Source organism: Sinohyriopsis cumingii, chromosome 14, assembly GCF_028554795.1.
Source record: "Sinohyriopsis cumingii isolate HCF-2022 chromosome 14, ASM2855479v2, whole genome shotgun sequence".
NCBI lineage: Eukaryota > Metazoa > Mollusca > Bivalvia > Unionida > Unionidae > Sinohyriopsis > Sinohyriopsis cumingii.
In genome coordinates this window covers 17,929,259-17,956,711 of record NC_142974.1, presented here as the reverse complement: position 1 = coordinate 17,956,711, position 27,453 = coordinate 17,929,259, and the positions used below count along the sequence as shown (strand labels likewise).

Sequence of the window (27,453 nt, the reverse complement as noted above, 5' to 3'; positions counted from 1 at the left end):
TCATGCAAGTTCACTCGCATCCCCACTTAGAACTAATTAAAGTACCAATATTATAAATACTTAAATCAAAACTGAGTAAATGCATAGGTTATCCGTCTGAAATACCTGTTCATGAAATCTTTATAGACTGCATTCTTTGTAACGAGCAAATGGCTCATTGGGTAAATTCGGCCCAATTAACTGTAAAATATAGGGTGACTAATATCAGCATTGTCCTCGGTACGTTGTTATCGGTTATGGGTTATATAACAGCCGCCTCGTGCTCAAGGCCAGAACGCACGCAAATGTAACCTGCACATCCTGATACATTATATTTCATGGTCTTATGCGGATGATATTGTATCAGAAGATCATACTCTTATCCATGACGATATGAACAAGTATAGACGAAGGAAAATAAAATACGTTATAATCTACCGTGAGCTTATAGAAGTGAACCAGCATCAGAGCTTAGAAGAACTGGCCTTAGTACTAGAACAACATAATTGCGAAGTTCCGAAGGAATCTTGTTTTAGGCAATGAAAGAAAGCAACATGTAACGAAATGTAGCACTGACACGTAAGCACAAGTTTTACTTCACAGCTAAGCTTAGCAGCGTACCGTCCAAATACATATGTTCACTGCTAATTTGATAAAATATGTTGCCTTCCTGGCTGTTATAATTTAGCAGCGAAGCCATGTATCGTTTTGTTTAAAATTCAGTATGCCATTCACCAAAGTTTTGGTTGCAATCATTGGACGTCGCTTACTAATCATTGCAAGCAAACACGCACCATCTAACACCTCAAATGCAAACGGCTATTGATATAACGTATTTGTTGCCGCGATAAGGTGGGCTTTGTTTGTGGAGCTTCAACAAACGATACGCACACATTTCGAAGCAATCTCTAGCCCGTAATGTACAAACGTTTCGTTCTTTGCTAGCTGTTCAAGCTCAAGGTGAGATGATCTGCTTCCATAATAATCAACCTCATCAACGGTAACGCCTACCAATGCTCATTACTGTTTAGGATATCTCAGTCACGAATCTTGACTTTATGTCTTTAAACATTTCCCTTGCTTTCAATTGGTGGTCGCCGGTCATATCAGGGCTTTTTACATCACAGTACCTCGTGCGTTTCATTTCTCTGTCAGATTCAAAACTGCCCGTTCAAAAGACGACTTCATAAGCTTCATAAAATGTTTGCTTTGAAGTTTGTGGTACTGTAACTCTCGTCTGTACAACACATTAGAATGCATGTCTTAAATTAAAATGTCACTCCCGACATGACACACAAGTCGCGTATTACCTAAAGGAAATTTCGCACCTACGGGGGAGGAAAAGATGATTTCCCTGACATGCAGATACTCACTAGCAGCGCAGCATATACGCCAAGACAAAAATATCCCATACAAAAATGTCCCATACAAAAATGTCCCATGAGGCCAAACCCGTACATACATAACAAGGGCCCATTTCGAGACAAAGAATTTTGAAAAATCGAACGTTAACATGCGACTGTCGATAAATCGTAGCTGCTGCGCAAAAATTGTGTATGTATCTATGTCGTGGATGTGCCTTAAAAATTCGCATATGTGCATATGATAGATCGCCAATACGGGCGAAATGGTTGATCGCAGGTGCAATGTTATAAATGAATATATTTTGTTTATCTCCCTCTTTAATTGTTTAATTTAACATTTTCATATGTAGCTTGCTTCTTTACAAGTTTACTTCTTTTTTAATGTTTTTTAAAGCCAAGTGTTTCCATTTCATGTTAAAATTCATTGTACTTTGACTATGTTTATTTTTTAAGTACATTGCTATGGAAATATAAATTACATGCTATTAGAGAAACTTCTCTGTTGTATAACTGCATATTCATGATTGACTTTTCCTAGTCATTTAATACAATTATTACGAAAAGCTATGAAATAAATGCAAACTATGGCGCGAATTTCAACACAAACTTAATCTATTGCCGTTATATGATTTTACCGAACAAGAAGTATAAAGGATGTTAAGGGATATTTCCTTTTAAACTTTTAAAGACACTATGTGACATTCTACTTGGTTAACTGACGTTGATGATATCGACAATAAAATCATCCGGGTGATAGTATCAGTACGCACTGATTGGACAAAATACATTTGCATTAATATGTCGTGTTTGTGTGACAACGAATATATAAGAAATTATATCCTCGGTGGGCGAAATAGGCGAACATCGCTATGTATCGACAAGTGCCTTACACGTCGTATATTTTAGAGTCATTGTACTCTTCCCCTCTCACTGTTCACCCTCAGCTCACCAATCGTCTCTCTTATAAACCATGATGAAATAATAATAAATACTAAACCAACGCATTATTATAACTAATACTTCTATAAACTTGTTAACCAAATTTTAAAAAAAAATTTACTCAGCCCAAATATATACTTAAAACAGATTTTGTCTCCAACGTTCAGTGAAATTGTAATCATTCACTATACTAAACACTGAAGTAATCAATATACCAATGTAGGAAATGTTTGCACCGCATTTGTTTAGGTGACAAAATGCGTAGGGTAAGACTTTATTACACTCAGGTGCTAATGATTACAACATATTGGGCATTTACGAAAAAGAACGCACACGCACACGCACACACACACACACACACTGCAATGTTTGAAGAAAACAATTTACAAACCTGCAAATAATTGTAAGGGTCGTACGCGTCCTATATTTAATTGCGCATTATATGTATAAGCGGTAGTTCTGGAAGTTTAAAATTGCGATAAAAAGTTTCGTCTTTCGTCGCAAAAATAAGACCATGACAGACGATAATGGCATTCATCCCATATTTTTGAGACTGATAAAGTGTGAACTATTTTTCACTATAGGGAAAATTAGCTCTTCCACAAGTTTCAACGGAAAACCGATGATCTGTAGTTATAAATTTAGTATATCTTTTGATATAGTTTTTGGTACTTAGAAATATGTCGTTTGTAAATCCAAGCTACTTTTAAATAACCTGGAATTTAGATCTTAAATGACAGATTGATGTTGGCTGCCCAAGCTCGTATTTATTGATCTTCCATTCGTTTCTCTACCAAATGTGTTAACCATTTGACTGATACAAAACTATGATTTAGCCATACGTGACTTTACCTAATATTATCTAACATAAATTTTAATTAAAGTAAATATGTATTGTAATAGAAATTATCTTCAAACTTTTTGCATAAGAGAGAATACATACGATACATGTATTTTTTTTTTCATTTCCACTAACCACTTTACCCCAATATGTTTTCATCCGACTTTTGATGATGATAATTAAGGTGAAATGGCCAAGTTTGCGGTATACCATATAAAGAGTGGTATACGTTTTGACATTCAATATGCTCCTGTGGAATGAAAGACGAGTTGGTACGATTATATCAGTTTTCACAAATCTCCATATTTCACAAGCATAAGTTATAATCGGTACAATGCTTAGTTCGAACAGTCTGAGTTGCCAATCAATAGTCAAATCTAAATCGTGTATACGCCTTCAAGTAAAGGCACACTTTTATTACCTATGTATAATATATTATTCAAGCTGTTAGAGAATTTTCTAATCTCGTGAAATAAAATACCTTATTACTTATATTAATTTACAGCATCAATATCGTTATTGCGCATCTTAAATTTATATGTATGCTTCTTTTTTAAATAAATGCCCTAATTTATGCATACTCTAAGTTTCCAGTTATTGCAATATCTACTAATGATAGTTTGTGTTTTCTCGGTGTTTATTATAAGTTTCAAGTTAACGCAATATCTTCTAAACATATAAGGAGTATGTTGCGTGTCAAAAGGATTGTTTGCGACAATTATGATGTACTCAGCATTTTACACCAACCATGCATTTAACATATTGACGAGAGCAGTATGTTTGGAAGGTACGGCACATCTGATATACCCATTTACTAACAAAAGATATTATAGTTCAATTAGCCAAAAGGAGAGCAATAATGAATTCAACAATTTCCCCTTGTGTTGCACCTTCCTCGCATAAGAAAAACGTCGAAAATTCTATATTAACAAAGATACGTGATTTCATATCATTATAAATAATACTTAATAGAACATTAAAATATTTCCCTCTAATAAATATTAATTACAATTTATGCCGTAATCCAGCTTACCGTACATAATCAAAGATATTTAAAATCAATAAAAGTACAAAAGGTTTCAAATAAATTAAAAAAAGCTATAAAAAATTAAAAATATTGTATATTGTGGAATAGCCATTTCTGAATACAACATGAGTCTCAGATAATGAGTTATTATCGTCAGGAATTTAAACAATCTAACATTTATTATAGGGATCGAAACATTACCAACGATCGTACTGAAGTAATAGGTCTTTAAGTTGATATACCTTTTGTGTCACCTTTAATTTTATAAATTGGCACAATAACACTTTTAGTCCAATTATCTGGTACATAGCCCTCATTGTTACTTATATTAAAACGTTTAAGATAAACATTTAACATTACAGGAATTGAGCAAAATATATATTCACTTAAATTATATGATCTATTGAACCTCCGTTATTATGTTTTAGATTGTTAACTTTTAATATTTCTTCAGCTGTAATTGGATCATTCAAACCAGAATTATCGATAACATCCGCCGTTTTAACTGTTTCTGTGATTTCACGATCGTCACTAACAGTGTTCACCGAGTTTAATTCTTTTAAATATTCAAAACATTTCTTCCACTGCAGTACTCTGAACCTATGCTGTCTTGCCGACATTGTCTATCATACTGCGGTATCTCTTTGGATCGTTTGACTGTAAAGTGCGTAATTACCTTTGCAAGGATATTTTAAAAACTAGAGTAATGATTTGCAAGAGTTTTAATATAGTTTCAACTAGCAGTTAGCATATTAGCTATACTCGTTGCACGCTTTCTAAATTTGTGGATTTGCCTGTATAAATGATAATGTTTTCTGGCCTTCATACACTCACTGCTAAACCATGGCTTAAGGTAAGTTTTATTCCTGCTTACACGCTGTCGTTGAAGTTTTAATGAGTTATTTATATACTGTACACCCCATGTTGTACATTGCACTTTGAATGTATTAACACATGCTGCTCGTTGATTAATTTATAATCACAGATTGAAACTTTGATTGTGCTAATTAAACAGAGTTGATATAAATTTTAATGACTAGTCCTACATTTTTTAAAATAAAACATCACAATGTACTGATTATTACCTTTACACATTTTCATAAAAACATGCAATATTAATTGCGATGTAAACATTCTGCTGGATGAGAAAATAAAAAACAACAACAATAAGCGAATAAACAGATAGGTAGACTATGAATTTCTACGAAACTTTAGTTAAAGATGTATAACACAGAGTCCTTAGAAAAATCTCATTGTTTTTTATTGGTAAAAGAAACACAAATCACACAGTTCAAGTTAAACACAATTCTTAAAGATCTTATTCTATTACAACAATGCTGAAAATCAAGCTCCTAATATATAGTTATTCAATTATATTAATATAATGCAAACAAAACTCCGATGTCAATGTTGCAATTATGTCAGACATTACCAAATAGAAACAATCAATTGCGATGGAAACTGTCATGAGCGTAATTGATTATAGGATCTTCTAATATTTTTTATTTATTTTCTATAAACAAAATTAGTGGAATTCACTGTGGTATTTGCCTAAAACAATTGAATGTCTGTTTGATAAACATATATGACTGTTCCATATGGTATCTTAACCTCGATATACTTTCTGGCTCTCACTTTGTTTAATCTATTTTTGTATTCTTGACGGTACATATCTGTATATATATTTTCCTAATCAATGCTTACATTGAATTTTTGTTATATTAAAACCAATACAATAAACATAATTTACACGTATTATGTATAATCATGTTAAAGAATTAAGCGTACTATTTTTGTACTTCTGGGATATAGGACAGCTTACTTCTCTTCCCTTACTTTAAATTACAAAAAACTGTATATATAACCGGGAACACCAAAGAGACATATAGATCTAGTAATGGGACCTATATATAGGGTAAACTGAATGCTACGATTACGACTGGAGTCTGGCTCCACCTTATGGGATTCTCCTCTATGCTGAGTTGAGCAATTTTCTTAGTCCTTCATTCATAAACATTCCTATTGGATCAGCTTCACTGTCTTTCAGCTGTTGTTTGAAACTGTCGATCCTGTAGTCGAATTTCTGCCAAAGTAAAAAGATTGCAATAACCTTCAAAATGTGAAAGATTAAGATAAAATATGAATAAATGAATAAATAAATAAATAAATAAATCAATTAATAAATAAATTATGATTAAAGACCCGTCGAATGACTCATAACATCTCAGTGCAATCTTACGACGGGAAGAATGGAATTTGAATCTTTGATCTAATATAGATATTTTCGATAACACAGTATTTGCTAAGGGGCAATCATATAAATAATTTCCCTATACGTATTTAAGCAAAGGCTTTAAAACGACCTCACTGTTATATTAAATCTTTAAAGGGTGCTCACGTTCTAACCTACTACTACCACTAACAAGAACAATAATACATAAATACAAATCTGTAACGGGGAGGTGGAGAATTGCAGGCAGAATAAATTATAAGCACTACGAATATTTCTATCAGGATTTCAACCATTGAGTAGGCTGGCTGAAGTTTACCTTTCTGATGTAGCTTTGTATGTCGGGCAGGAACTCCCATTGTTTGGCCAGGTGAGGTACTCCTCCCAACTCCATCCATTTCTTGCCTATGACTATGCAAAACTCTTTCCATCCCTCTGAACCCTCTAGGGACAATATCTCAATGTAGATAACCTTGGGGTCCTTAGTTTGCTTGTTCGTTACAATGGAAGCGGGGCTGAGATACGCCTCGCTATGTGACATCCAACTTATTTCCAACGCAACATTAAGTGGATACCGATTCTTCTCGTATTCTCTCTTTACTTCATCGATAACGGTTTTCGTCGCTTGTCGAATAAAGTCGTAGTTCTCATGCTCGCTCAAGTCAAAGGCAAACTCCATGTCATACACAGCTACTTTCTCAATGTATTTCCTGAAGTGTACCGCTTCGGGCAGTTTCTCGTATAAGTCGTCTCGGGTTGGATACATTCGATGTTTCAATGTGGAGAAGGCGATCTTTTGAATGCACGGAAATGTTATACGGCTTTTGAACAAATCCTGGAAAATGCTGTACATTTCAGCGGAGTACCAGTCAATGTTTTCCTGGATTTTGTAGTAATTATCATCTATCACTTTGTCTTTTCCCGTGTCATCCTTGTTGATTAATCGCACCCACACGTCATCCTCTTGCGGATTGTACCCATGGAAGAGTCTCCAACTGTTCATAGGAAACCAGAAGAGCTCTACAGACCAGTTGTTCTCTACCAGATTCTCCAAACAACCAGCAGTGTAGAAAATTTGATTCACACTGAAGTAGTTGTTAACCGTTTTTACAATCGTCAGTGTCTTTTCCAATCTGATTGTCATGTCATACACAACCCCAAAAAGCCCAAAGTTTGCTATGACGGCTTTCATCATCTCCTCTCCATCCATTTTTGTAGTATATGTTCTGAGTTGTCCATTGCTGTTCACAATCCGCATCTGAACTACATAGTCACATGGGCATTGGGAGTCCTTGCCAACTCCCTATATAAATGTATCAAACAATTAGTGACTAACCAAGAATCAAATTGCTCTTGAAGGGACTAAATAGGATTATTCGAGCAAGTGCAAATTTGTCTTTCTACTGAGTTGTCTTATTTCCGTTGTTTATTTTTTGTGTCATTTTTTTAAAACAATTTCTTCTTTGTACCTAACTTGTTGTTATTGTTATTGTAGGGTTTAACGCCATTTTTCAGCACACGATAGGCTATACATGGCGGCCAGTATTAATGGTGGAGGAAGAACCCGGGAAAACACCAGAAAGAACCACCGACCCAGGAGAAGCTACTGGCAAGCTTTCTCACATACCTACACTGGCTGAATCCGAGACTCGAACCCACGCAGACAGAGGTGAGATGGCAGTTATCCGTAACGGAGAACGCTTTAGACCACTCGGCCACTCGGTGCCCCGCCTAACCTGTAGTTTTCTTTAATAATGCTCGACACTCGTGTATTGTTATATTTAAATTAATATTTTTATTAACAGATGTTATGTAAAAGATCAACGGATTTAAGAAGCCTGAGGTTAATAGATATTGTCGTTAGAAACAATATGAGATCTTTATTGAATGGCATTGACAAGACATACGAACAGAAAGACGGACAGATCAGAAAAAGCTTACGTGGCATTCAGTGACGATGACACTAGCGACCTGTACAACGGTAAGGATAACATTTGCAGGTATATTGAGGTTGTTGTCAAGCTGGAACTGTCTGAATTCTTCGTTCCGTACACCAGCCATAATGTGAATATCAACGGCATTATCCTGAGCCTGTGAAGAAATTTTAAATAGTTATGAAAGAAACTTAAATATTTGTTTTGTTCGCGACTGCAGACATGTTCTGATATCGGCATTAAAACCTGCTTTCCGATCGAATATTATGTTTGTGCTGTGGATGGTAGAGATCTGGGTGAGTATTTTTACATTATATGCAATTTCTGAGCAAATAAAGAAACAGGTCAACAGCTGGGCGAGAATATGTATCATAAGTAAATTCATACTTGACCTATTTAAAAATCTGGTAATGGCTAGCTGTAATTAAATTAATGACAATATTAGAATACGTTCTGAAAGAACCCGTCATTTTGAGCTTGATACAAGAAATACACGTAGTCTTTGTTGTGTTCTTAATATTTCTTGAAAATTTGAAACGCCTTTAATCATGTAAGGACATGTTCAATAGTACTCCTGAAAATATATATATATATATATATATATCTTCTTATCTTTGAATTTTGTATTTATCTGTACATACATACATACATACATACATACGTACGTGCGGACGTACGTGCGTGCGTGTGTCTGCATGCATGCATGCATACATACATACATACACGTACATACCTACATACCTACATACATACATACATACATACATACATACATGTCTAGCTTTATATATTCAGATAAATATAAAGTTGTATTGTGTGAAACTAGTGCTACCATTATTCTAAAGTTTAACAATGATTTATAACTCCATATATGGATGACGAAATTTGAACAATACTGACCTCCTCCATGAATATTTTCTTTCCGTCTAGGTAATCGCTTTCCATTTTCTCCATGTAAATTAGCATCTGTCCAGAATCAGCAAACAGAGGCGCCCAGCTGTATCTAGTACCAGCACATCGTATCTTTAATCCCATATCTCGGGCTGCAACCATTAACCTCTTCAATTGGTCGAGTGTTTCTGGTTGGGCAGCCAGAACATGTGCTCTCTGAGTTTTAGCCCAATTCTCAAAGTCCTCGATGGTTATCGTTAGGTCGGGACCTATCATCTTTTGCATCTCTTCCATTTTCTTTATCAGTTCATCAGTATCTTGCGACTCATAACACTGGTTTTAATTTGTACATATATATCAGATCATGTAATTATTTCAAATTACTTATTTCAATATTTGTAAAATTCATTGACGTAAATCAAATATTTAATTCATGAGTATATCTACAATATATTGAAGAAAGTGTTCAGGGTGTAAAATAGAAATTTTAACTTCATCTGGAAAACATTTCTTTTATCTCTCATCTTAGCTAAAATGTCTTAAACTGAAATCTGTCTATTTTGTCTCTCGCTTTGTTCTCATATAAAAGAATTAATTCTAAAGAGTTGATTTGATATTTATATTTTTTAATTAACACAGCTGTAGTGTTTGGTCATACAACGTTAGTGACATTCTCTCATAATTTTTTATCTGTTGTACATAAAGTTATTTTCCTTGCTTACGTTTGGTTAAAAACGAATTCCTTTTTAATTTACTTATTTGAAGGTATTAAGTTTATTCTTAAGTGTATTCTATTACAGTAATACTATTTTATTAATAATACTAATAATAATAATAAGAGTACGAAGAAGCCGTAGAAGAAAAAGACGAAGACGAAGAAGAAGATGAAGACGAAGAAGAAGAAATGGCAGAAGAAGTAGAAAGAAGAAAATTTGATGATTCTAATATAACAATTAGCAGCATCACTTCAAAATATAATTTAAAACAAATATCACCTTTGCAGTTGTATTCAAAATTGTGTTTTTCTAATTGTGACTATGTATGATCGTTGATGGGAATTAATGTTTGCATTGACAAGGGTAATCACGGCGGTTACTAAAGGCATGCCATGTAACCTGTCGTTCATTCAACAAATATTTCAGAGTTTTAAATGAATCATATTTTTAAATCGCATGTCTGTGGGTATCTAATGCAAATTTGTATCTACACTCACATTCGTTTGTAGGCTGACGGCCAGAGTAGTTTAAGTTTGTTGTACGTGTTTTATGTGTGTGTGTGTGTGTGTGTGAGAGAGAGAGAGAGAGAGAGAGAGAGAGAACATTGCGTACTTGCAACAGTTTTGAAATGTTTACTTTCCGACACTTTTCGCCAAGAGGAATATTCTTCATGTTGTTACCGTCCCACGTACACATCAAGAAGATGTTTTCAATTTTTGAACGATCTTCGTGCTCTTCGATTATTTTATGCAAATGCCCTACCGATTCTGGAACAAGATCATCTTCATCCAATGAATTTCTTTCCATTTGTGTTGAACAGGATTGGAAACCTGGTTGACATTGGAAGATGCCATAAAATCATCAAATGCATTTTGCTATTAGAAACGTTTAGCTATCTTTCTCACATTCCAGATACTCGCAATGGTATTCGGGACATACAGTTTAATTTTCTGACTGAGAGTGGGGGTGGGGTCTGGATTGGGTCTTTCTTTTGAGAATATAAATATCAGGCCAACAAAAAGAGGGAGCAGATATGTGTGCTCTAATTTATACAAAAAGTATTTATTAGCATTTTACTGTCAATATGAAATGTCTTTAATTAAAGAAAAATAACTAGCATTGATTAAATTAAAATGGCCTAACCCCTCTTCCACTCAACACGAAGAAAGAGAAAGAAAACGAAATGGTCGGTCCTTTGATCTTCTTATTCTTATTTCTTCACACTAATTAATATGAAATAAATTTCCGAAATTGACATCTCGGTAACAGATCACGTAAAAGAAGACAGAACAACGTTTCCAGGCCTCCTCGGGCAAATGAAGCTCACAATTTCATGTTTCTTTTTTTCTAATTATGAATTATGAAATAAAGAGCAAAAGTTACAAACTTTATAACTAATTATTTACTTTAAGACTGAGGAAAAATGGAAGCCTGATTCACGCAGAAAATTTCAACGGGACAGCTAATGTTGGTAAAAAAATTGAAACGGGACAGCAAATGTTAGTAAAGAATAGTAGCGTGACAGCTAATTTTAGTAAATAATTGCAATTGGACAGCTAATGCTGATAAATAATTGTAACTGGACAGATAATGGTGATAAATAATTGTAACGGGACAGATAATGGTGATAAATAATTGTAACGGTACAGCTAATGTTAGTAAATAATTGTAACTGGACAGCTAATGCTGATAAATAATTGTAACGGGACAGATAATGGTGATAAATAATTGTAACGGGACAGCTAATGCTGATAAATAATTGTTACGGGACAGATAATGCTGATAAATAATTGTTACGGGACAGATAATGGCGATAAATAATAATAATAAAGTATCTGCTAATGTTGGTAAGATGGAGAACAAACTTCTTCTAGGGTTCCAGGTTATAACTATAATGGTTAGATTATTGTAGTTTATATGTTGTCGAAAAACTTCGTTGAGAATCTTTGCCTGCGTATACATACAGAACATATTTGTTACACAATATCAAAGTTTCCAGCAATTTATGCTATGAATGCAACTTTTGCAAGAAGTGTACCTTTTACACACAATCAGTATGAAACATTGAACCACTCGCATATATAATTGCATGGTTCGATATTAATAGAATAATTGAAACCATACCTCAAATGTAACGGCAAGACCAACAGCTTTCGTCTTTTGGATTGGTGGAGCTCTCTTTTCCCGATGTTACTACTATTTCTAATTCTCTGAGAGCGTACTCCATAAATTTATACTGACGGTGCCATTTCTGATTGGCTAATTGGCTTTATTATATGTTACTAACATCAAACTCGCCTAAGTGGACGTGGGTGTAGGTTGAAGGCTACTAAAAATACATTTTGCGAGGGTTTCAGTCGAGAGATTGAGCCATGGACTTTAAGATATGCATGTACTATTAGAAATAAGCAGACATTTATTTTACAGATCCCAGGATTGTAATTTTCACACGGAACTTGGATATCTGAAAGCATATATAAATTGTAACTTTGATAATGCATATCAGTCATGTCACCGCTTGTATTTGCGTATTTGCGTATCCAGAGATATTGTATGTATATAGAATAAGCCTCGTACGAGATTATCATTTTTACAGACTCCTGCATTTTTGCTTTTATCCAATTATTGAGGATTAGACAGACAAGGTGGCCGTCTCTGTCAAACTACACACTCTGAAACGTATATGTTCCTTATAATATATTTTGTGATTCTTTCCCGGTTGAACAGTTGTTTTCATCTATTGATATTTTTTAAATATGAGACCTTTAAATATCAAATGTATTCAAATTAAACAATCACATAATCTTGTCTTGCAATAATCTCGCATATAACGGAAAGAACATAGAAAACGTTCTTCCTGCACTAATATTTTCAAATCCGGCAATTTATTTCAACCTCTACTTTCTATTTTAGCACATAAGTATAAAGAATACGAACAACGTGCTGAGCTGAGCATCTCCATTTTGTGTTTGTTTGTTGATTCATTGTTCCATATTTTATGTTAAATGCATGCATTTACCAATTGGTAAATGTCTGGTTTGGACTGAGCTTGGTTAAATTTATTATTATAATTACGAACCTATGTGTCATTGTGCATACAATACAAATAGTACTATCATACATGTACAGGTTAGATAATTATAAAGACTTTCTTTTCTGTTAGGTGTATATCTCCCTTATGTATATGTGAGACCTCTATATACAAGGTGTCATGGGGCATATTTAAAGTATAATCACCCTAATAATATGTGCAAGCACTGTTCTGATCTGTTATATGTGGATTTGTTCATGCATAGGCACGTGCTCTTGTAGACATCCTTACATTTTGATCAGAATGAGACATAAAAGCTCGCCAAATATGCTTGTGGATATATACGCCACTTCAATTAATATAAATTGTGAGGACTTGAATATGGCAATTAGTTTAATGTGGACCTGTGCATATAATAGTATATATGGATATGTGTAAAGCGTGTACATGTTTATAAACATCTCGCCTGATGGTGAAAAGTGGCTCATGGTGGACTGTATTCATTGATTGGTCTAGTACTCTTCACGATGCATCTGCATAAAATATGCCCGACTCCTCGCCCAATACTATCTGAGTAAATTGCGCATATTATTTCATTATATGCGATGGGCTATGAAACATTGTACCTAGTAGCTGACCGTGTCCAAAATCAATGAAAGGTGATGGACTTTCCAATTATGATTAAGATCCTTCTAAAACAATATACTTTATATCTTTATCTGTGGTATCATTTTTACGTCTTAGTTTAAAACATATATTTTGTTTATTTCAAAATTATTGATTCTTTCTTTAAGATCTTAGCAAAATCAATTATGTTATTGTTGTGTCCATAATTTCTTTAGGGCTGAAACTTTATTTATTTATATTATTTAATTAAATCGATTCATCTCTGGAAACACAATGTGATCTTCAAAACTAACATTCATGGAGACTTGAATGTATAGTGAAATATCACATAAAGTATTAATTCTTGGACTGTATTAATGTGATCCAACAAAAGAATACTGGTACATCAGCACGGCACGGGGCATCATTGGCACATCAACACAGTTTATTAAGAACGGTAATAATTAAGAATTGTGTCTGCACATCTAGAATTATTTAGGATTTAATTTGAAATATTTTTACTTAAGTGTCTTGGGAAATAATTTGTTGAACGCTCAATTTTTGTCCAGGCTTATTAGTCAGAGCTTATATTACTTATCTTAAAATCTACCTTTTAAGGTTATGTGCTGATCTCACATTTTTAAATGTGTTAGCCCGAGGAGCATGGTGATTATGGTATGGTGCTTCTAAGTTCGAGAGTATTTGTACCAAGGATTTAATGATTGCGCAAAGACTCGTATAACTCAGGTCTGTCCAACTGTTAGCACTTTAAAGCAAACGTTGTTTTGAGCTCTGTGGCATAGGGTTTTGCCCAAGTATCTCTAAGACATCATTATATATAGTTATATCCAGAAAGGGTTCATTTTGCTGTTTAAAGTTGAACGCTATCGCTAGCACCACATACTTCAAACCGAGGGATCAACCGCGAGTTAGAGCAATGTCACACGTAGATCACAGATGTGTTTATTCACTGTCTATTATCGCTCGCCCAGACGTTTTTCTTAAAAACGTCGTTACAGTAATTGCAGATTGAAAACGGATTATGAGATCTAAATAAGTATGTTCGTCATTTCTCAGATGTTTTTTTAAACGTGTTTTTTTTTTTAAAATTTCTTTCCAACTTTGCACTTCAAGTCAATCAGTTATCGGTCTCAAGATTTCGCGATGTTTAATGCCTCAAGTTAATGTTGGGAGAATGTCGTTTCGTACTGGGACACTTTTGATGTATGTATGTATGTATGTATGTATGCATGCATGCATATGTGTGTGTGCGTGTGTGTATGTATGTATGTATGTTTGTGTGTGTGTATGTATGTATGCATATGTATGTATGTATGTATGTATGTATGCATGCATGCATATGTGTGTGTGTGTGCGCGCGCGCGTGTGTGTGTGTGTGTGTGTGTGTGTGTAATATATTTAATAATATATAATCAGCCGATGTAAAAATTCCGTCAGATTGTATCCGTGTCAAAGATAAAACATCGCTACACCCACACACACCTTGACCAAGCATGTTTTTACATAAGATCTCGGTCAGGGCGACTCACCGGCTAAAGCACATATGTCGTGTGGAGAGTGCTTTGTTTCTGAAATCATTCTGAGATAAAAACGTAGTATAGGTGATTTTCAGATACTATTTTTAGCTGGCCATGTTTATCCCATAGCCGCATCTGGCAACTCGATTGACCTACAATTCTTACATAAATAGAACATTTGTCAGTATAGATAGCCGCAAATAGTAATAATCAGTAATATGCCAGCCCACAAGTATGAGAGTTGAACTGCACGTTTTCATCAAGTATTTTTAACAATAAATGAGTATCTATTGCTTTATGTTACTGCATCGTGACTCTCGTGTAAACTCCCGCCCCCTTATGACTGCATGGTAATGAATAAGGGGTCGTCCATTAATTATGTCAACAAAATGGGGGGAGGGGTTTTCAAGAAGTTTGACAATTTTTGACATCGGAGAGGGCGGAGTTCAAGATAAATTGACGTCAACAATGTTATTTTTTACAATAAATTTAATAATTAAAAAAATAGGAAATTAGTCGGTGCGTTGGTGTGGCACACACTCGCTCGCCTGTCAACAGCCAACCAGTTTAATCCTAAACCGGTTGAGCTCTTGCCAAGGAAGTCTAGGAAGCTAGAATATAAACTCTCGATTTTTTCATGAATTCAAAGTGTTATAGTCAATTTGAAATCTGTGAAACAAGTAAAAAACGTTTATTAAAATTTATTTCTAGACCTTTTAATTTCCATAATTCTATTTTATCATAAAAGCCAGCCATATAAAATATTGTTAGTTTGTAGGGGAGGGTACAATTTTATTAGGGAGGTCACTGAAAGTTTTAAAGTTGTTGACAAGTGGGGGGAGGGGGTAAAATTGCTTAAAAATTGTTGACATAATTAATGGACGTCCCCTAATCTGAAAGTTAACAAGTTAACTTGTCTAATTAGCAGCAAAAAATGAACACCAAAGGCGGCACATCACATATTGTGCAGATTCCTCAAAGATTTGCCATTTAGTTAATAAATGAAATTGGAATGAATGTGAATCCCAAAGCTGCTTATGGTACGGTGGATTGGTTAAGGTATTTCCTCTCTCTCCCTCTCTGTGTCTGTTTGTCTGTCTCTCTCCTTAGTTTGCTAACTCCATGAAAAATATGGATAATAATGATGAGTTAACTTATCCTGCGATATATTTGCAACTGCCAGTTGCAAAATTACTTTTAGCTATGTGTAACTCGTTTGGCTTTTATGATTGGGCTTGGGACCTGATTACGTTGGCATTGATAATGCTGTGTTCACCTGTATGCATCCATCCACTGTGATCTTAATTCTATGCAACAAAGAGATTTGTAAGTCATCGTGTTTTCGCGAGTATATAGTCGTGAAAAAGCATCTAAATACACGTAGATTTGTACAAATTGTAATTCTGGTCACACAGGAAAATCATCCACCCACCCCTTTCCTTTCAGAAATGGATTATCCAACTTTGTAAGTCCTATCCAGGACCGCGGACAGGGTAGGATAAATTACGGGGGACCATAACGGTCAGTGGGTCCACCGTTGTTTCAATTTGTGATTCACTGGGGCCTACTGGATAACTTTTTCCTAGGGCTCACAAATCCTGTCCGCTGTTCTGGTCCTCTCTGATGTTTTTTGTGCTCATATCTACTTTTCTCTTTTAGGCAGGTTACTGAACTATTCACTCATGATTTTTAAACACGCCATTTCTGTGATGTGTGTACAGATGTTAAACCTTTACAAATTTTTTTGAAATTTTCTTTACGAAAATGCACTATGTTAATGACAATCGCTTAAACGTTGTCCTACGTTGATTGCGCATGCGTTAAATATTTGAGTGGAAATAGCTGTTTGTTTCATTTTATTATTTTATTTTCATGATAATTCTTTCGTTATTGAACTTGAGTTTTGTCCCTCGCCATTTTCTACCACATACACTACTATATTTTTCTACTCAGCATTATCTTTAATCATTAGAAAAATATCTAAGAAAAACAAAACTACTCAACACCATTATCTGATGATCTAGCACAACTTTGTCATGTTTTAACTTGTCATTTCATACAATTATATTATCTAGTAAGATCTAAAATCACTGTGAAATATGATGACATGAGTTAACAGTAGATGATGCTAATAAAGCATTTTATTGCATACTTAAGCATGAAATATACAAACTTAATGGCAAAATAATTTTCATTCTGTCCATATTATATAATTGTGTGAAAATAAGTGAATTCCCATCATGCCACGCGAGGCCAAATGACGTTTGAAGACAGAAGTTAAATCTGCAGCAAGATAAGCGACTACTTTTTTAGAAAGAAAAACTAAATGGAACCTGCATTGTTTTCATGCTTCCTTAAAACCGGATGTGATGCATTGCTGAATCACCGTGTTTTATGTTCAAATCGGGTAAATAGCTTGCAGAATATTGTTACTGTAATTTTATTGCAAAAGCGATGCTTTAATTCAGGGCAAGTTTGGTATATAATAAAAGCGTATTTTCTTTTTCTGCAAAAATACCGATGCATTTCATCCTGTGGTACATAAAAAACGTTGTTTACCGACTGGATACTCGTGGCGTCTCCATTCTTTAAGGCAACATGGTTTTTGTACCTCGTTACGAAATATATCCGGCATTATCGTCGGAATGAAAACAATATCTATCTACTTAGCAATTATTACTAATTAATAAACATCATTTTATACTGTTTGTCATAATCACAACATCCTATAATTTATTGATTAAATGGTAGATACTTTTAAGCAGTTCAATAAGGTAATCAAAATATTTGCCAACATTTTATTCACATCGACTGAGCAGTTTAGAAAATATGGACGATTAAATTCAAACTTTTACTTCGATAGCTTGAGATGTTATGGAGACATTTGTAACTTCAAGATCATATCCGAGACACCATTCTCTAATGTAACTGGTCTATTGATTCTCTCTTGCAAACATTAAACATCTAACAAACTACTTCGCGACCTAGTAACGTTTCACTATGAATTCTTAATTGCTTAAAATGTGAAGAGCAAAATGTGACACTATGGATTGTTATTGGTATTACGTAGTTTGGAAGAATGATTTACAACAAGAGATAAGAAAAATATGCACCAACAGTAAACAATCAGTTTTTTGTGTATATCACAAAGAACAATTATATTTTCAACTAATTCCAGGTTGCGATCAAAATACAGAAATATAGCGTGACCAAAAATAAACGCTGTCCACAAGATTTGTTAAAGAATTTATATATTGGCAGAGTTATACATAGATGTTCTAAAGGAAATATATCAAGATAATTATGTAGCTGGATCACGGATAATAATAATAATAATAATAATAATAATAATAATAAATGTAATTAATTGGGTAAATATTATCGCAGAAGTTTAGTTTTGGTAAAGATCTAATGACTTACTCCACGTTTGATTGAAAACTGCTACAGCATTGTTAGATGCTTTAATTTAAGTCGAACTCCTCATGAGTTTTCAATTGTAGAATCCAAGGTGGTTCTTTGCGTGTGCGTCCCATATCAGTCCACACCAGGTTCGATTCAATCGGTACTATATGGATGGGACTCGACTGAATGACTAGTCGAGTTGTTGTGGTTGGCAACCTTCGTGTTGCTTTTGTTGTACATGTTGCTTTTGTGATTATTTTTATTCGCTTTCTGAAATCGGCGTTTCGTCAACATATGGAATAGCACAACTCTTGCATGTCAGAAGATATACTGCATTCTTAGCTCGACATCCAACGTCTGACTGATTTGCTGATCGAAACTCCCGTCGTCTCCACAGCAGTATGTCCCTGAATCAAAGATTAATGACACTTTACGCTTCGACTTTGCATGCTTTTACATAACATTTGTGTTAGGTTATCCTAAAGGAAGAGTAAATCCCTTTGTTGACTGATTGTGAGATTAAAACTGAAATACAGGTGCTTTTCAGATGTACTCCATGTGATGGTTGGGACGATATCAATTATACGTACATATAACACATTGTAGGTCATGAAAACGTGAATTTGTCTTTTCCTCTTTGTATTTAGTTCATCTATTTGCTCACTGTTTAGTTAACGAAGACGCAGTAATGCTAATATTTATTCCTAACATTATTTTTGTTATGTTATCTTTTTCTATCTCAATCAAACGACATTATACAATCACATGGTATTTAATCTGACAATCGCATACAAATTAGATTGTAAACCGATTGAAACGGAGACGTATATAAGCTATATGAAATATGTTGGTGTGATTTACAAGTTGCCAATATATGTCATTACAAATAAGGCACTGCACCTAATGGCAAGAATATAATAATTCACAATTCGATGTATAGTCTATAATGAGCACAATTTAAGGAATTTGTATTTTTATTAACATTAATAATTTCTGAAATCTAAATAAAACATAAGCGGTAAGCTGCCTGACACCTTTGCTATTGCGTTCTCACAGAGTATAACAATGACCAATGTTTAATTGTAGTTAATGTTTCTTTTGACTTTTCAATTGAATTACAAAACATTCTCATATTGCTCAGGCCTGACATAAAATTTTAGGGTATGATAAGTGCGAGCTTTTACATTATACAACGCAGTCATGTTAATGTAGCATTGTATCAAAGCAGTCTAGCAAAGTATGTGTCGCTCTATAAAGATTATGTTAAGTGTCTATATTAAACCTTGCAAAATCTGCTGCATTCATATACATTTACTATTAGGGTAGACAAAATAAAAGATCTGTTTGTGTTTCTCCGACGTAAGTTGGCAGAACAAAATGGAAATGGAATAGGTGAGGTGACGTCACGGTGCTAGACGTTGGCAACAGTGTGAAAAGGAGCTGACCTCAATCGGGCCAAACAGCAAACAGCGACATGGGGTAGCAAGTAAATTCAGCTAGTTCAGCGGATAGCGGGTGGCGGGTAAGTTCAGCTAGTGCAGTGGGTAGCGGGTGACAGGTAAGTTTAGCTAGTTCATAAACTATAACAATAAACAGCCCTTGGCGGGACAGGAGTGGTGGGACATATACATGTACATAAGCGACTAAAACAAATTTAGACAAGAAAGCAAATATTTTCGGGGCATATGAGAGGTCCTTAAAAACGGTCTTTGGGTTTCTTCTTTTTACATACAAACACCAAATATACTGTCCACACATGGGAAGAGGAGAAAAACAAACCACAAATATACTATCCACACTATCTACGCAAACAAACAAACTTTAATGCCCACACAAACGTTCTCGCACGCATACAAACCCATAATATACTTTCAAAAACCCTAATATCTACTATCTACACATCGGCAGGGGAGACACAACAAACCACATACTATGCTCACAAATGTACGCGAACGTATGCAAACAGGCACTCTACTATCCACATATGCACACACTCTACTATTCACACAAACGTACGCGCATGCATACAAACACACAAACACAGGCTTGTCTATCCACACAACCGTACGCGCACCTATACAAACCTAAATATGTTATCGAGAAACCTTAATATCTACTATCCACACACTGGAAGAGGAGAAAAAAAAAACAAACCACAAATATATTATCCACACATGCGTACGCAAACGCATACAAACATACACTGTATTATCCACACATTCGTATGCGCACGCATACAAACCCAAAATATACTATTAAAATACCCAATATCTACTATCCACACAACGAAAGAGGAGAAAAAACAAACCATAATTGTACTATCCACACAAACGTACGTGAATTCATGCAAACACAAACTCTACTATCCACACAAACACACATTCTACTATCCACATAAACGCTTGCATACAAACACCAAAATCTACTATCCAAACAAATGTGCGCGAACGCATACAAACACACACACACTCACACACAATCTACTATCAACAAAAAAGGGGAATAAATTAACCTCAGTATCTAATATCAACCCAAACGTACGCGAACGCACACACACACACACACACACACACACACACACACACACACACTATCTGCTATCAACACAGAAGGGAAGAAAAATAGGACCATTACACACTGTCCCTAGGACACCTTTGTTACCAAAAATATGTTGTACAGTGACTTGTTTACATTCCACTTTGAGCGTTTTGATATGCATTTTATCCATGTATTGAACCATTTGGCTTTTATGTATTTTTGTCTTTCGTGTTGTTTCATTTTAACTTGCAATAACCGTGTCCTGAAAAAATTATAAAAGCTCTTGTCTTGTCTGTCTTCGTGTCCAAAGTGGATATCTCTCCTGTCTCTGCTCCCTCTTCCTCCTCTTTCAAAGCCATCGACGAACTCTTTGATCGTGCTAGTTGGGAGGCCTTGTATCTTTGCCATCTCGTTAGCATGTTGATTGCCAGACCTAGCGGTTCAGGCAAAACTGAATTAGTCTAACGTTTGCTAGAACATAAACATCTTCTGATCGATCGTCCACCTCAACATATCGTGTGGTGTTACAAAGAGTGGCAATCGGCGTACAGTCAGCAATCGGCGTACAGTCTCTTGCGAGAAAGTCAAGGCGATTCCATCGTGTTTGTGGAAGGCATTCTTGGCGATGTAGACAGGATCGTGTCTGACTGCAGTCAAAGACATCTGGTTATCTTCGACGACATGTTAGGAGAAGACGAAGAAGACAATTAACTGTGGTTTACGCGCAAAGGGCACCATCGTAATGACATTGTTATTTACTTCGCTCAGACTATGTTTCAACAAAGTAAAGCCCATCGCACCATTAGTCTCAATACGTGGCCTTGTTTAAAAACCCTAGAGATAAATTGATAGCGCAAGTCTTATCAAAACAGCTAGGAACCTTGGCTGACATGCGTACGACAATGCCACTCAATCCCCACACGCATATTTGCTCGTGGCTTTAAAACCAAACACCCGCGATTTCTTTTGCGATTTCGTACCCATCTTTTTCACCACTGGTGCCAAGACGGAGGGCCTGTCGTGTACACGTCCCCTTCGCCAACTTAACAACAACAAAAAATCTATAAAAACCACGGACACTTTGGGTCTGTCTCACATACCGTCAATATGACGCCCCTTCATTCTCATCTTCCCGTCAAATGAATTCGTGCCTTCCACGGCATCAGTCGCAAAAACAATTCCAGAAATACGTAATCGTGTCTCAAAGAAGTCTTATGATGGTTTACAATGACAGTAGCCTTGACGCAACTGGCTGATCCTCGCATCGACACATATCAAACAGCAAATCATAAATCATTTTAAAAACTTGGAGGTAGCGGTTCTCTAGGAGGTGTCATCATTCGTTCCCTCTTAAAATGGGATCCCAATGCCCCAAAGTCCTCCTCAAGAAGAACATTACTCCCAAGAAAGCTAAACAGTCCCAGGAGAAGGAAAATGACACTGGTGTCAAGTCCAGGTCATAGTAACAGAACAAAAAGCATACAGAAAAAGAAATATAAAAGCCCACAGAAAAGGCCACATAAAACAGCTTCTTCCCGCAAGAGGACAAGAGGACACAACCTACAGCGACTGTGACAGCGTCTCCAGTATCCTCAGCTTCTACCTCTTCTCCGTTGCTAGTGATGCCAGCCTAGCCGAGTTTGACACCCGTTCTTCCTCATTTGATGAAACAATGGAAACTCGCGTCTTCAAGAACTTCTCATGCAGCGGTAACACACTGCTCCTCTTTTGGTGCAGCTGCAGCTGCTCACAAATTACATGCCCCCAAAATCAAAGTCCAAACGATATCGGGTATGTTAAAGGGTTTATCGGATTTGTCCAATCAGGAACTGGCCCGATTTAGTCCGTTACGAACCACATCACTACGTGTGATGCCTGAGATGAAGTTGATACCATCTAAAGACAACCAGTGGTGACTCATTCCAGTATAAAAAAGGACCTGCGGTAAAGGATGGGGATCAGTCTTTATGTTATCCTGAACGCCCAAAGATGTCCCCTAAAGGAAGTGCACGCCATTCTCAGGCTAAAAAGGAGAGAAATGGAAAGGACTGCCTACTCGCTTAGCCAAATAGTGAGACATGTTGTCTGTCCTGCCCAAACCTCCTTCACCCATACGATAACAACTCATTCAAACAGTCTCCAAAGACGTCGTCGATACCGTGTGTGTATGTTGCCAAGAAAATGCCTATTCGTCAAAAGGAAAAGATGTTAGTACAACGCGGAGGAATTTTGGCCATGTTGTTAGGACCCTTTCCGTTTGCAAACCACCATTTCGTACCATCCAAAGTAGCATTAGTGAAGAATGTTTGACTTTAACAATAATGGAGAAGGTACTACGATCAAGCCCATCTGCAGTTAGGGAGCTCAGAAATTGCATCGTGCTGCCAAAACCCGTCTGACAAGTCTCCGTTTACCTCAAATGCAACGATGGTTACAATGACAAGCCACGTAAACTTTCCATAAACTAATTCGACAAATATTTTCCAGATGTCGCATCAGAGGACATCAATCATCAATATCAAGCCGATTTAGCCAATGTCTCTCATTTGACCACCTGCAATCGTGGCTACAAATATTTGTTTTGTGTCATCGACGTCTTTTCCAAATTTGCCAGGGTCGTGCCATTGACTTCCAAATGGAGCAGTGAGTTAGTGCGAGCCTTGAAATTGGTGTTGAAATAAAATGGTCGCCACCCTCTTTTATGGCAAACCGACAAAGGCACTGAATATCTGAACCAAACTTTCCAAAAAGAATTAAGGGGCCCCAACTATCCGAGTGCTCTAAAGCGCTGTCCGTTACAGGTCATTGCCTTCTCACCTCTATCTGCGTGGCTCGAGTTTCGGATTCGGCCAATATGGGTATGTGAGAAAGCTTGCCAGTAGCTTCTCCTGGGTCGGTGGTTCTTTCCAGGGTTTTCCCGGGTTCTTCCTCCACCATTAATACTCGCCGCCATGTATAGCCTATCGTGTGCCGAAAAATGGCGATAAACTTTATAACAACAACAACTAAAAAGAATTATAAAAACGCGACATTAAGTTTTTTTTACCACCGAGAATCCCGAAACCAAAGCCATCATCGAGGAACGTTTTTAACGCAACTTGAACCGCATATAGAAATATTGAACACATCAACATACTCTCAGGTACACCGACGCCTTTCCGCACCTGGTCCAAGCGCACTGTTTTTGAAGGCCTGTTTGGTATGTACCTCACGGGGACTTTCTCCAAGAAAAGTAGAGTGTTGGCCGCACGAGATTGAGTACGTAGTGGCAAAACTAACCGCACATTCGACAAAGGTTACTTACCCAACTGGACAAAGGAAATGTTTCGTGTCACTGGACGAGTGCGTGGCCGTCATCCTGCCATCTATAAATTGGAAGAAATGAACGGGGAGGTGTTTAAAGGAACGTTGTACTTGCCCGAGTTACAACGCGTGCCCAAAAAAGAAGACGAAGTGTACGACATCGAAATCATTCTCGAGCGAAGAACCCGTAAAGTGAGAAAACACCGTGTCAAAGAAGTCAAAGAACGTTGGAAAGGATATCTTCCCAGTTTTGATTCTTGGATTGACGCTTCGCAAGTCATCAACTATGAAAGGTGACCATCATATCATTTAACACAACTTCAGCTGCCACTACGACCATCATCAATCCTTCATCCGGTTCTTGTATCAAAGATCTACAAACACAACACTCGTGGTTGTGGAGTGGAGAACGTGTGTTTGGAAGGCAAATCGTCCTTTTCTGCCAAATCATTGCGGTATATTGTGTCATCGGTGCGGCCATTGCCAATCTGAGTTTGCTACAAGGAGACAAACAATTGTGGACCATTTTATTGGGCAGATGCATCGGTTACCTTCTTCCCAATCTTTACCTTAAATATTCATCAAACGGCAACAACAGGAGTCTTGCATCCAACGTCAGTCACCACTCTAACAATAACCACAACAGCAATCCTCTTTTAGACACTCTTCTGAATTCCAGTGACCCCTCGGGCAGCAGCAGATCTCTAGAATTATGAACAACAACGACAACCAACTTTACTTAATGTTACCTAGTGACAGATCCATTGAGGTGTTTCCCAACAATACTTTGTTATGTAACACGGCTGAATTACATTAGACCATCCAATTAAGTCACGAAGCCCGTTGTGAGTGGCTTTGGTGGAAACGATTTACCCTACACAACTCAAAAACATCACAGAAATTCAAAACACTTTCATGATCGAAATACTAAACGTCCAATTGCAAGAAGAAATTAATAAAATTGGGTTTTCAGGTGACACAAAGTGAGTAAGCAAATCATCATTCAGCATCTACACGTTGAAATTTACGGCTGGTTATTATTTTAGCGGTGACCATTTGGTGGACACAATTGCGAACAGGTTCGAGGTAACGTTCGGCAAAGCCCTGAAAAGAGCCAACACAGTGTTAAGATTGAGTACCATAAGGTGGCTCGTCGCCTCCTGATGAAATTTCAGGATACCGAAACGTTGTCAATCAGATTTAATGGTAGTTTGTTTGAAATTTTGGGTGGACATCCACAGATGGTAGCACAAACTCTGTGCCCGAAGTTCAACAGTATAATGGATTTTTACAGGGCTTTTAGTTCATCTGTAGAATTGAACCAAACACTCAATTCTATCTTTTGCGTAATATGATGTGGTGTAGTACAACGTGGTGCGAAACAACTCCGTGCCGTTACTGCATGTCATTCGTCGTTCCTTTCAAAGTAGATTCTACCACGGCGAATGACCTGGAAGGTGGAAACACCTATCACGTTCACCGCGAATTTGTGCATCCTCAATATTTGTACATCAGTAAGTCGTATTTCCACACTGTCACCATTGCTATAAAGGAGATCTGGGACAAAATAATCCATTCTCCAAAGGAAAAGTCACGGTGAAACTACAATTTCGAAATTGATTCTCTAACGACTCATAAGCCATGTGTTCAGTGTTCCGAGGCGTTGAGCCACAGCGAGGACATTGTTTAGGAGATATGTTGAAATCGGCCTTTCGTTCGGTGGTCTCGGTTTTGAAACCGACGGTGACAAGAGGATTGCAAGCTTTGAAGGATGACACATTGACGCTAGGTAAATAATTTCTCCAAAATGTCATCATCTACAATGAAATCCCCATAAGAAGCTTTCTTGACAGCAGGCGAAATTGTTTTGCTTCAAACGGGCAAAGACAGTTTGGGCCGACGAGAAATTCATTTAATGCCTTGGACGCTGCCGAGTCACGCATTCCTGCTTCCCTAACGCCACAGGAAGGACAAGGCAGAAAGAGAAAACACCCTTCCAGAGGCCTTCATACACTCAGAGCTAGAAAGACTAAGAAAAAAGAACCGTCCGAGAAGTAGACGGTTTCGATCATTAAAAAACAGATAGAAAGAAAAAAATGATGTACCAATAGTCTTTGGCCTGTTCCAAGTCGGAATTGGATATGTTTGCCATGCCACCCACCATGATGACGATGCAAGAATACGAATGGATCGAATTTAATCCCGTCTCCCCTGGCAAGGACTCAGGATCATTTCCCATCGAATCTGAGATCAAATGACAGCCCGAATATTACATCAATCTGAATAGCATTTGCTTGTGCTTGAAAGTGGAAGTGATCGACACAAGGACGGACGGTCGCGATTTAAAGGACGAAGATAAAAGAAAACCGTCAACAATTTCGAGCATTCCGTGATCAGTGGAGTGGTTTTGTACTTGAATAACAAACTGTTCAGTAGCAGCATGGATACTTACCATTACCGAGGGTACCTGGAAAATCTCTTGACGTACGGAAAAGAGGACAAAAACAACCATATGGATGCTTGCGTGGTATGATAACCTGACACAGCAGGCAAATTCAACGATACCGATTTGAATACAGATAAAGAACGAAACCACAATGTGGGATTCAACAGTCGACGAAACCAACTCAGTGGACCCATCACATATTTAGAACTGATGAATCGTTTGTATTTAGACATGTGGTTACAAGAGAAGTATTTACTGAACGACATTTTGGTCTGCTTGAGACTGATTCGTAGTAGTGCTGCTTTTTATTTGATAGCTGAGTCTGCCTGTTACAAAACAGTCATTCAAGAAGCCAGACTATACGTACGACGTGTGGAAGTGTTACCTAAAGTGGGAAACGACATCACTCAAACTTTGAGCAGAATGTATCCAATACGATGCGTGGAAGTGAAAACCTTTACTATTCCCGCTGATCATCAATCGATTATCGAAGATCATCTGTTTCAAGGACAGTTACCCAAATGTTTGATCATTGGTATCGTCAAAGATACAGCCTTCAATGGAGCCTCCTAGGACAATTCGTTTGAACTTCAGCACAACAACGCGTCCAAGGCAAGATCGAAGTCAGTAAAGATGGCAAAATCTTGTGTATCAAGCCTTTCGAACCT

General features: G+C 36.6%; 1 protein-coding gene across 1 annotated transcript; it reads right to left on the bottom strand.

Moving 5' to 3' along the window:
* Positions 1–6,122: 6,122 nt before the first annotated feature.
* LOC149783345 (uncharacterized) lies at positions 6,123–9,499 on the bottom strand. Its single transcript, XM_089933377.1, has 4 exons — positions 9,215–9,499; positions 8,322–8,471; positions 6,700–7,683; positions 6,123–6,233 (listed from the first exon to the last, which is right to left on the bottom strand). The coding sequence occupies exons 1-4, from the start codon at positions 9,497–9,499 to the stop codon at positions 6,123–6,125; spliced, it is 1,530 nt and encodes a 509-aa protein (XP_089789503.1).
* Positions 9,500–27,453: the final 17,954 nt, after the last annotated feature.